General features: G+C 35.0%; 1 protein-coding gene across 1 annotated transcript in view; it reads right to left on the reverse strand.

Moving 5' to 3' along the window:
- PROS1 (protein S) overlaps nucleotides 1–13,248 on the reverse strand; it is a 60,538-nt gene that overhangs the window by 23,327 nt on the left and 23,963 nt on the right. The window contains exons 4-7 of the mRNA XM_022581298.3: nucleotides 7,861–7,947; nucleotides 5,840–5,962; nucleotides 5,609–5,740; nucleotides 2,561–2,686 (exon numbers count right to left, since the gene is read on the reverse strand). Of these exons, the coding sequence (XP_022437006.1) occupies nucleotides 2,561–2,686; nucleotides 5,609–5,740; nucleotides 5,840–5,962; nucleotides 7,861–7,947 (468 nt within the window). The remainder of the gene's footprint in view (nucleotides 1–2,560; nucleotides 2,687–5,608; nucleotides 5,741–5,839; nucleotides 5,963–7,860; nucleotides 7,948–13,248) is intronic.

Consider the following 13,248-nt stretch of genomic DNA (forward strand, 5'->3'; position numbering starts at 1 on the left):
GTATGAGATAATCAATGATAATAAATCCTTTGTGAAAGAAATTCCTTTGACATCAAATCACATTCCTTTGACATCAAATCACTTGCCATGGAAATTTAAGTGAGTTACAAGTGTAATTTCTATTTATTTATATACCTGACCAACAAATTTAATGAATAACTTTCAGTAATTAATAATTAATAAAGATATAACAATTATACTAATTTTATGATTTTGAAGAAAAAAAGACTGAGAGTCTCCATGTAACTGTCACATCTGATCACATGAATTCCATTGACACTACTTCTTAACTCTTTGCTTTGAAGAAAAGAAAAGGAAGGGAAGGGAAGGGGAGAGGAGGGGAGGAGGAGGGAGGGGAGGACAGGAAGATAGGGAAGGGAAAGGAAGAAAAGATCCCTTTTAATTGAAGGTTAATGTAATTGGAGATTAAATGATCATATCAAGAAAATTTCACTTTCCATAATGCAACGATTACTGGCGACAATAAATTTAAGGACATATATTTATTTCTTATGTAAAAAAAACAAAAAACCTCACTGTGCTATTACCTCCCATACTGTGAAATCTTCTATATGGTCCCTGTTCCTACTCCATATTTTAAGAAAATCATTCTTGAAAAGCTGTAATAAGATACTTCAGCTAAAGTACACTTCAGAGCTACCTACCATCCTTGACCTTTTTGATGAATACACCCTGTGATCTTTGAAAATTCCCAAACTCAAATACTATTATAGCATATAAGTTCTCCCTTAAAATGTCTTAAAATAGACCCCCCCAAATTAGTGAACCCTCAGTACCATAAAAATTGAATAGTATAACTAGAGTAATAAAGTAATATATATTTATATATAAATATATTTACATTTTCACATTTATATCTTTTAAAAAAAATCTGTCATTCGTTGAATATAACTACAATATTGATGATGAAGTTGGCTAATAATAAGTCTGCAAATGCTTAGGGCTTACTACAGTAATTTCCACCTGGAGTGGTGGGAGAGTAGAAATGGTGGGTTGGGGGGATATTTTTCAGTGAGTGCATAAGGATATAACACATCAAAATCTCAAAAGGAGTACAAATAGTTGAAAAAAAACTATTCTAAGATTATCATCAATTTAGGCAAACTCATAGAGGCAGAAGTAAGTTGGAGGTTATCAGGGGCTGGGAAAGGGAGGAGGGGGAATTTATTGCTTAACAGTTACAGAGTTCTGTTTGGAAAAGTTTTGGAACAGATATGGTAATGGCTGCATAACTGTGTGAATGTAATTAATGCCCCTGAATTGTACACTTAAAAATGGTTAAAGGGCACATCTTATATATATATTTTGCCACAATAGAAAAATTATTGATTTGATTAGTTTTAGTCATGGTATTAAATTCATTTTGAAATTTTAAAAAATTCAAAGGAGATAATTTATATATATCCATGCTTTTTTAAAAAATCTCTCTAACACAGTGGTCCCCAACCTTTTTGGCACCAGGGACTGGTTTCGTGGAAGACAATATTTCCACGGACGGTGGGGGGATGGTTCAGGAGGTAATGTGAGTGATGGGGGGACATGGGGAGCGGCAGATGGAGCTTCGCTTGCTCACCCGCCCCTCACCTCCTGCTCTGTGGCCTGTTCCTAACAGGTCGTGGACTGGTGTAGGCCCGGCCGTTGGGGACCCCTGCTCTAACACATCTAAGCTACCTGAGGCACACATGGCAGCACCACTGGAGCCAAATGAAGTAATCATAAGCTCCAAGGGGCTCTCCCAAAACCACAGGCACTAACATTACTAATCAGTACTTCTCAAGGTTTTAGAGCTTGGTTATCATTTGGTTATGAAGAGATTTTCTTTTACATGTATTTAATTATAATAGAACTAGGTCATTTACTATTTTACAATAAAAGGCACACTGATATATGCACAGAAAATCATTGAAAAGGTTGGTATAAAACCGAAGGTTTCTAACCACCCTTGTTGTAACACCCACATGATTTTTAAATTTGCCTTTCTTTTTGCGCGTGTGTTCTTCCTTCGAGCTAGAAGTTCTTTTTATCTTTGAATATTATAAAATGTGTTTTTTCCCTGGTGGCACAGTGGTTAAGAATCCGCCTGCCAGTGTAGGGGACACGGGTTCAGTCCCTGGTCCGGGAAGATCCCACAAGCCGGAGCAACTAAGCCCGTGCACCACAAGTACTGAGCCTGTGCTCTAGAGCCCATGAGCCACAACTACTGAAGCCCGGGCGCCTAGAGCCCGTGCTCCGCAACAAGAGAAGCCACTGCAATGAGAAGCCCACACACCGCAATGAGGAGTAGCCCCAATTCGCTGCAACTAGAGAAAGCCCGTGCACAGCAACGAAGACCCAACGCAGCCAAAAGTAAATAAATAAATAAATAAATAAATAATTTTAAAAATGTGTTCTTTTGCTTCTGTCATATATGGGAGGTCTCCAATTCATATACAGCTTAGAGGGCCAATCAGATTGCATACTACTAAAGAACCAATGCTTCTCATATCAAAACAGGGTGCAAACACCCTCTTCACCACCAATGACACCACCAGAACTTTACCTTCACAAGACTTTGATATGGGATTGTATCTGTAGCCTTCAGTGCATTCACATTCAAAGCCTCCTGGGATGTTCTTGCACACAGCTGTGCCACAAATGCTTGGCTTCACAGAGCATTCATCCACATCTATAAATGAAACCAGTATATTAAAAAACATTTTTCCCATACCAGAAGATACTAGCAAAGACCCCTTGATTTGTGTTTCCTGGATCTAGTTTAATATATCTAATGAGACAACAAAGTGGCCTGGGAACAACAAAATATTAAATCTATCATCATATATTAGTTCACTAAATATGATTTCTTTATACAAATACATAGGGAATTTGATTGATGGTTGCTATTTCCTTTGTAGTCACGTAAAAGAAAAAAAAGCGCTTTTTTTTTCTTATCTACCAGGATACAGTATGAAAATAAATGGAAGAAGAGACTCATCATATTCTTAATATGTATTCTTAAATACATGTTTCTGAAATATGGTCTTAACAGCATACTTACTCTGTATTATCACAAATATAAAAAGTAAAAATGAATGGCTCATCAGTCTTACACCTTTGCTTTGGAAATGGACAATAGCTAAATCTGCATACTACTATTGGGGCTTAAAGTATTCAAGAGTGATTCAAATTTAAAATGGGATTGGGTAAGGTGTTAAAGTACTTATAAAGTGCAGCTAATTCAGCGTAAATTTTAGTGTTAAATTACTATTCCAGAAATTTCAGATGCGTTTATTATATTACATAGTAGAGTAGGAGACGAAGTATTGATTGCAACTAGCTACTGAATAAGCACCTGTGAGAAAAACAAAACAAGTGACAGAAATAGTTCAATAGAGGTGTAATTACTAGTGAACTCTTTTCATTTGTACTCTCTGAGGAAAGGTGAGCTCAGGATGAAAAATATATTTTCTACTCTAAAAAGTTGATATTGATAGTTTAATTTTTCCACAGACTAATGGCCAAATTTTCAGACATTTCTCTATTTAAAATGACCTGCACAAAAATAAATGAATCAATCCCTTGTGGTAAGGGAATTTTTCTGTATGTTGATTGTATTGGTGACAATATCCTGGGTGTTATAAGGTTTTGTAAGATTTTACTATCGGGAGAAATTGGGAAAAGGGTACATGGGATCTCTTTATTATTTCTTACAACTGCATGTGAATCTACAATTACTTCAAAAAATACTTACTTTTCTAAAAAGAGCTATAAAATCCATATTTTCAACAGAAAGTAAAAACATATGACTAAATTTATTTGGTTTGAGGCATATTACAAGGACTCATTTAAATCATATGAGTGTTGGTTATAGCACGTACATTTTATGACTCTACACTGACATCTAATGTCTGATGAAAACTTTTATTCTTGCATTTTTGCACATTTACTGGCAGCTTAATCCCAGCCATATCCACATTTTAGCAAAGGCCCTACTGTAACAGTTGTATACATATTCTTCTTCTAGGTCTGTACTTTACTACTTAGGAATCATGGATAAAAGATTATGTAAATGAAGAATACAAGAACATATGTTCTGATCATCAGAGACACTCATTTATAAGAGAACTTTTTGTTAAGGTGTATTAACTCAATGGATAAGGATTAAATTCCTATTAATTAAAAATATAAATCATAAATTCTTTAGCAGTATAGACTATCTAAGTATTTAGATGTAGAAGTTTTAATGGGTATTATTTGCTTGTGGAATGCATATGGTACCCCTTCATTATAATGGTTTTCTATAACTGTTGTTTTAATGATATTGATATTCTAAATCTCTAACCTCAAACACCTTCAAATAGGCAAACAAGAAACATATATAATCTGAAATTGGATAACTGCTTATAATAAATCGTTAGCTTATACAGTTCACCTTAGAGTCACTCAATTGCACTTTAAATGATATTATAGTAAACTATGCTAGACTAAACACTACAATACAGTGAGGGACAGACCACTCCTTGAATATGAATTCAATTTAAGGATTTACCAAAGCAGATATGAATAGAGTTGAAAAAGAAAATTTTACATTTTAATTTACTAAATTTTTTACTTCATCACAAAAAGAGAAGTGGTGGGAGAAAGAAAAAGAGAGGGGGGAGAAGGAGGAAGAGAGGGAGGGAGGGAAGAAGGAAGAGAAGGAAGGAAAGAAGGAAGAAAGGAAGGGAAGGAGGAAAGGAGAGAAGAAAGAATAACTTGCTCCCATTTTCTAAAGGCAAAATTTAACTCCAGGCTGGAGAATTTCATTTTTAGTCACCCATGTACCTAGCACTTATATTTGAAGATTTAGTAAAGGTAGTTAAAGCAGTCTAATGGAAAAGACATTGTGCAGAAAAAAGAAAGGTAAAATTTGGGGGAAAGAGAAGCATAATTAAAAAAAAAAAGAAATACACTAGTAAAATGACTTAAACAGCTAAACTAACTGACTGGAATTATTTAAGTCTGAAATTAAAAAAGAAAAAAAGTTATGACCAGTGATGTGATCTTAGATGTATAAAGAGAAGGAAAACCAGAGCTTCATCTTTTTCAAAACCACAACAGGAAATGAGGTGCAAGATGAAGGGTTTACATTGGAAATTAGAAAGGTATTTCTGACAAGAAAATATAAAATACAGTGAAATAAGTTATTAAGGATTGTGGTGATTTATTTGTAAACCGTTTATCTTATTGGAATAAAGGATATAATATTATAGTGTCTGGAAGAAAAAGGATAAACGACGATTTCGCAAAGACCATAGTATGCAAGGACTTGCACCAAAACTTCATTTTATCACCATATAATGAAATTCTTCACTAAAACACGTGCATGTACACACATGCACACACAATAAGAAGACAACAAAATACTCTGTGAGTAAAAAAATACTCTATAAACAATAAACCAAAGGCAGTCCCTTTGTATCACAAGGTTTCAAGGTAGATAATAATGTATACTTATTACAAGCACTTACCATCTAAGAGTTTTCCAAGAATTTCCTGGGGAAATTCCTCTAAGTGAATTTTGCTCTCACATAGTAAATACCTTTTTAGTCTACCTTCTTACTCTTACCTTTGCAGTCCTTTTTATTTGAAAGCATAACAAAACCACTTTTACAGGAACAGTGGTAACTTCCAGGTGTATTATCACAAATCTGGCTACAACCTCCATTTACATTTGAAGGATGTTTGCATTCATTTATATCTAAAAAGGAGGAAATAAATTACTTTTAAAGTAATAAAACCTTCAGAGAACTTTTCAGGAGGCCAATCCAGATGAGCCAGCTGGGTTTATTGTACATACCAAATTCACACTTCTCTCCTTGCCAACCTGATTTACAAATGCAAGTGAATGTAGCTTGGCCATCTTTGCAGGTCATATATCCATCTTCATTGCATGGCAGGGGATTACACTGGTCTGAAATGGCTGAAGGAAATATATATCTATTTAATTTTTACCACATGCCATGGTAAAATAGAATTATACACCCTTTAATAGAATCCTGTGCACAAAGCCTATGGTCAATGGAAAAAAATTACAACTCATTCCTTCAAATACTTTTTCATTAAGAAAAGTGGATCCATTAGACAAATCTTTATATTTTGTAAACGGGAGCTACTTTTATATTTGCATATATATACAGTACTTTATAACTGTAATTTAATATTTTTTTCATATATTACCTTATTTGATCCTTAAAACAATTCCATGAGGTAGGCAGACAGTAAAACTACTCAATATCAATAGAAATAGTGTAGTATCAATAGAAAAAGTTGGAACTTCCAAATTGGGCTAAGATAGAATAACAGGGACCAGATTTATTCTCCTGCTTTAAATAAATAGAATTCTAGTCAAATGGTTTTCAGACATTGGGCAACAGGTAGCAGAATACTGTGATTCCTAAGGAGGGACATTTTCTTCATAAAATGTCACAGCACTTTATCACTATCTTAAATGATATGCCCATTCGTGTCTTGACTTATTTGTGGTCACTCTCACCTCACTAGACACTGCAACGGTCCCTGGCTCCTGCATGATTCCACACCTGTTTCTCCAGCCTTCCTAGCTCATCTGCAAGTTCCTTCCATCCTTCCTTTACATTCTCCTTTGCTTATGTTAGCAAAGCAAACTGTTACTTGCAAACAAAAAAATTTTTTAATCTAATTAAAACCTAATTACTGAACTTTTCAAAAAAGTTCTCATAAAATCAAAATTTTTGAAAATTAGGTATTAGTTAAAATGACAGAAAACAGGTTAATCAGGAAATTATCAAATTATTTTTCTGTCCTTTGGTAAATTAAAAAAATAAAGTATGAATTAAATATACACGTTTAGGCAAACTGTTTTACTTGCGTAGTTACAACTAACTTTGAATTATAGAAAATGCACATGAATGAATATCTCAATAATGCCAATGCTACATTTAAAATATTCACTAGACAAACATCCCAATTTACATGTTGCCATTTCACCTTTTTCTCTCTGACTGTAAGTCAGGAAATTGATAAACTAGAGACAAATAATCTATGAGAATTATCACTAAACCTTATGTGAACTTCAGGGGGAAAAGGCTAATTTGATATCACAAGATTTTCCACATTTATATTGTTGATGCCAAAAGTCAGAAAAATAAACGTGGTTCCACTTTGACCTATTAATCAACTCTAACATTTGGTCATAAGTACATGATTATGCAACAACAGCCAAATTAAAGCTCTTGGGAATAAAATTCTGAAGTCAATGACCTAAAGCTTGGCAAACAAGGAACACTTCAATTTAAACATTAGGTGGAAAATTCATTTTAAGTAAAACAGCAGCATTTACATCTAAAACACATTCCTTCAGGGAGTTCCTTGGCGGTCCAGTGGTTAGGACTCAGCGCTTTCACTGCTGTGGCCCAGGTTCAATCCCTAGTGGGGAAACTAAGATCCCACAAGCCACACGATGTGGTCAAAAAAAAAAAAAAAGAAAAAAATTCATCTTTCATGTACATTGCTGTACACATACATACATATATGTATGATACTTCAATAAAAAGTTTAAACTAAATAAATAATAAACAAATAAATAAATACTGAAAGAAATAATTATTTGGCCAATTTGATCCAGTGTTAGAGTCATGTGGCATGGCCAAAAAAATAAAAATTAAAAAAAATTAAAAACATTCCTTCAAATGCATTTTGAGAATACCTCCTTGCTGGGCCTTGCAGCCCTTCAAGGGCTCATTTGTTGATTTTTAAACATTAGTTATATTTATATGGGGGTACTTTACTTGCAGGTTTTTGTTTTGTTTTGTTTTTTAAACTGATGGTAGAGGTGTTTACCATTGACACAGCTCCTTAGGTCAGGGTAAGCATTAGTTGACAGACGAGCAGCAGTGAATAATCCAGCTCTGAAGGAGCCAAGACAACCTGTAAATGCAAACAAGTGTAATCTTAGAGCAGACACACTTACTTGATCTGAAATCATGGTAGAAATTATCCGAAGTGGTATGCTTCTGTAGATTTACATGATTCAGCATTCAAAATGTCAATCCTAAATGTTTCCATCCACCTTTTTGAAAAATTAAAAATCTACAAGCAAGATTGCAATAAACACAGAATCATGAAAAATAGATTTATAGAGGCTTCTCTTTGGAAAAGAACCTTAAAGCCAGAAGTGAAAAATATTTTGAATTAGCAGGGAAATTTATTGCCACATAAATCTATGTTCTTAATTCTGTAGCAGAGACCTAAAGTCACCCTCAAATCTATAGACCAGAGCCTAAGTTAGAAATTGTCCATAATTAAGTCAGTAGAATAAGTCAGTGTTTCTGGTTGCCATAGGCAACTTCCAATTCTTCCAATGTTGCATAGAGACTAACAAAATAATATTTGTATAATGCCCCAGTATTACAAAGCAGGTTTACTTTATTCATTTTATTTCTTACTAGAACTCTGTGAAATTAGATATAGCAATCTGGCAGAAATAACAGCTGAAATAATAGAGATAAATTATGTACAGACTTTAACCAGGGGTCATTTAGTGCCAACAACATAACATTTCTTAATAGCCACTGAAGACATTATATGTATCAGTTCATTGGACAGATAGTCACCAACTCACTAAAAAGGTGGTGTTTTGGTTAACTTTTGCTGGGTAACAAACAACTCCCGAAATTAGTGGCTTAAAATAATCATTCTATTTTGCTCATGATGCGTGGATCAAATATTTAGAAAGGGTTTGGTTAAGCTGTTTGTCTCTGCTGCACATGGGATCAGCCAGGGTGGCTGGGTCTGGAAGATCCACCTCCTGGATGGCTTTTCACTCATATGTCTGACAGCTCAGGTTCCTTAGCATCTTTATCTCCACATGGTATGCCATGCTTCAGGGCTTCTCCATGTGGTTGAGTTTCCCTGAGTATGCAGTCCTAAAGTGGCACTGTTTTCATGGTACCTAGCTTGCAAGAGGAAGAAGGCGGAAGCTGCCAGGCCATTTAAGAGGCACTGTATCACTTGCACCATAGTCTACTGATCAAAGCAGTCTCCGGGTCCACCCTGATTTGGAGGAGGGAGAAAAGAATAGATTCCACATAGTGTTGGGGAAGTGGCAAGATGACATTGCAGAAGAGTATGTGAGATGGGAGATATTTTTGCAGCCACCTTTGGAGAATGCAATTTATCACAGAGGGGTTTAAAGGCTCATTTGAAGTCAGTGGGTATATTCCTTTCCGATTGCTTTCGTGACAAACACAATCTCAGTGGCCTAAAATAACACAGATTTATTATCTTACAGTTACAGGGATCAGAGGTCTAAAATTAAGGTGTTGTTAGGGCTGCATTCCTTCTAGAACTCCAAAGGAGAATCTATTTCCTCAGTTTTTTCAGCTTCTACAAGCCACCTGCATTCCTGGGCTCATGGCCCCATCCTCATATCACTCTCAACTCTTGCTTCATTGTCATATGAACTACTACCAACTCTGACCTCCTGTCTCTCTTGTTTAAGAACATTTGTGACTACATTGAAACCACCCAGATAATACAGAATAATGTCTCCATCTCAAGATCCTTAACTTAATCTTCAAAGACAACATTTAAGGTAATATTAGAGGTTCTGAGGACAGGACATGAACATATTTAGGGGGTCATTATTTAGCCTACCAAAGTAGGTTATAATATTTTCCCATAGAAACAATACTTTACATCATTGTGGTCTTTCTGGAGGCCCAGTCAGACCTAGGCAATCTTAAGTCTTGAGTATTCTTTCCCTGAATCCATTTGTCCCTCCTCTTGAATCACCCACTGCCAGAATTATCTTATTCTAGTGTGAACATTCCATTAGGATTCTCATTTGTAAGAAAGCATCATTTTGCACTTCTGGAAAAATCTGACAGCTAAAATTTGAAACCCTTAAGCTAGAGATTCAGCTGAAATGACTTCATATGGTGATTAGGACCCCAGGCAAGATTACAAAGTAGGCTTAACCCATAAAGCACCTTATATATGAGTCCATACTAATATATGTGATAATGTTTTTTTGGAAACCTGCATTTAGAATTACAGTGAGAAGAGCAAGTTGCATGGCTACTCCAAAGCAGTGCAGTCCCGATCCCTTACCTTCCCACTTCTCTTTCTTGCTGCCCAACAGGAATGGAGGAAGTTGGAGAGAATGAGTAGGAAGGTGAGAGTTGGAGAGAGGTTGCCATAGCTTTTGTAGCCTGAAGCAGAAGCTCTTCTAAGAAACGGAATTAGAAATAGAAACTTGGGCCATCAGGGAGGAAAGCCTAAGAAAGAGGCACTTTCAGGAGAGGTTCCAGTGGTCAGGACAGAACATCCTAGAAAGAAATCTTGGTTCTAGACTACAACAGTTCCTATATCCATATTATTATATGATCACATTTTGTAACTTTTTATGATTATATTTTATTTTATAATCTTTATTTTATGATTATAAATCCAATCTATGCTGGGTTTATAGTATTTCCCCCTTTTGTCCTACACTTTTTGTTCTGGCATTTCTTCTTTCCCTTTTTTCTTTCTCCTTGATTATTCTTGCCAGAGGTCAGTCTAACTTACTTTCCTTACTTTACCTTCTCAAAGAATGAGATTTTCTTGTGTTAATCTTCTCTTATGTTTTCCATTTAACTTATTTCTATCTCTACTTGTGTTATTTCCTTATTTTTTGTTACTCAGGGCTTGCTCTGTTGTACTTTTAAAAATTTGCTTGATTTGAAAGCTTAGGTTCTTTTTTAACTATCCAATCTGTCCTCTTACTGCTGCCTCAGCAGTCAGAACCCCAGGTCCCCATACTAGGTCAAACAGCCTTCAGTCTATCCATGGGTTTCTCACATTTCTTGTTGTTTTCATTTTATTTTGTTATTATTAGTGCCTGGAATGCTATTGTTTCTCTTGAGATGATTTTAAGAGAAGTCAGCAGTCTGAGCTAATCCACCAATTTGGCAAGAACTAGAAACTAAAAACTATTTCTGATGTTTACATTTTGGCTCAGAATTTAACATTCTTTCCAAGAAGTTTTTCTCCCATTAATTTAATCATCCATTCTAGTGGGTGATATTTTAAAGCCCTACATAGATGGCAGAGTTTATTCCATTTTCTAAGGAAAAGAACACAACTTAAAAACTTATCTTTATATAATGAAATGCAGAGTATTTCTGCCCAAATTCCATGTTTTCAGTGCAGTATATGGATAGACTAATGTGATTTCTGAACACTTACAATTCTAAATCCAAACACTGCCAAAAAGTATGGGTTAGTATTAGTGGTCTAATTTCTTGGGTGATCTTATCTCACTGTAAGGAGCTCCCAGCATGAGCTGTGGTAATTAGTAAAATTACTGTTGGGTTTATCAGAGACAAAATTATAAAGGTTCCCCCCACCCCCCAATTAGGACCACTGGCCTACAGGATATACACATCAAAAGACAGAAAGACTTAACTTAGAGTATTTCTTTTGTGTTTTCAACAGTGGAATTCATCACATATGCTTGTAACTAAAGACCAAAATATAAAATGTGAATCAAAAAATATATCATAATAAAAAGTATATTTGGGGGCTTCCCTGGTGGCACAGTGGTTAAGAATCTGACTGCCAATGCAGGGGACCCAGGTTTGATCCCTAGTCTGGGAAGATCCCACATGCCGTGGAGCAACTAAGCTCGTGTGCCACAACTACTGAGCCTGCGCTCTAGAGCCAGCGAGCCACAACTACTGAGTCTGCATGCCACAACTACTGAAGCCCATGTGCCTAGAGCCCATGCTCTGCAACAAGAGAAGCCACCGCAATGAGAAGCCCGCGCACCGCAATGAAGAGTAGCCCCCGCTCACTGCAACTAGAGAAAGCCCGTGTGCAGTGATGAAGACCCAACACAACCAAAAATGAATAAATAAAATAAATATTTTTAAAAGTATATTTTTTGTTTCACTATATAAGTCAATTAATAATAATACTTTACATCTGAAGAAAGTTTGACATAAAAATATCTATCTACATACATATACTTATTTGATATTCCCAGCAGCTCTGAAGTTAGAAAATATAGTTATAGTGTAACTTAAATACAGAACCTCAAAAGTTAAATAAGTTTCCTAAACCGACACCGTAGAAATTTTTATGTCTGAGACTAGAGTCCACATCATATTATTATTATTTTTTTTTTTTTTAGGACTTGGCTTTTCTATCATGCTTCCAAATAAGATAGGCAAATAAAAGAGAAAGTTGGGTACAAACAGAGGCAGTTGAGAGGAATGGAAGGAAAAAAAGAAAAAGATTTTATCTAACTTTTCCAAAACACATAATGTTGTATTAAAATGTTATTTATGTTTATCCAAATGTACTCTGTGATCAAAGGTACATTATCTTCCAGAGTATTGATGCCTGCAGAAACACAGCCTCATTACATGGACCTAAGAATACTATATTTCAATGTAAGCTTATAATTTTAACAGCTAAATATTGTCTATTTTAATTACAAAATATTTAAATTCCTACCTAAAATGGAGAGAATGAAATAGTCTTGATAGTCTATCTTTTCTTGACTTTAAGACTATAAACCTTTAATTTTTGCTTTAGAAAGTAAGGAGTCAAAGCATAACTTTACAAAGAAGAAATATTTTTCATGGATGTATATCTCAGATATGACAGCTAAAGTTTTTAGAAAATCTTGTTGAATCTTCATATCTAAAGTCATAAATAATATCACTACATAATTTTTATAGTATCCTCTTTCCAAATTTGAATGAAACTGCTTAAGTCTGTTATTAGCAGCTAGAAAAGGGAAGGTAAGGAAAGAAAAGAAAATGTGACTAGAGGAGAAGTTAGGGGAAAAAAATGAAGAGAACTAGCATGACATATTTTACTAAGTGCTTTGAAAACATTACCTCATTTTGTTTCTTGCTAGAAACTTATTAGGTAAATTGTTACTATCCATTTGACAAATTGGAAAACTATAACTCATAGAAGTTAAATAATTTTAAGATCTTGTGGGAGATAAATGTTCGATTGGAATTAATAAAAAAAAATTATAATAAGTCAACTGGAAAACACCCAGCAGCCCAAGAACAGAAAAGGGTCATGCTATGGAGTTCTAAAGAGAGATACCATTGAACCGATGTCCTGCAGTTGATGAGAGGGTGAAATGAGAGGCAGTGTATTATAGCTGGGTCTCCTTGACTCTGGATTTGCCACAAAAATAAGATTCACACCATCGTGGACACT

Source organism: Delphinapterus leucas, chromosome 4, assembly GCF_059928025.1.
Source record: "Delphinapterus leucas isolate spDelLeu-1000000601 "Yukka" chromosome 4, BTC_Dleu_Yukka2, whole genome shotgun sequence".
NCBI lineage: Eukaryota > Metazoa > Chordata > Mammalia > Artiodactyla > Monodontidae > Delphinapterus > Delphinapterus leucas.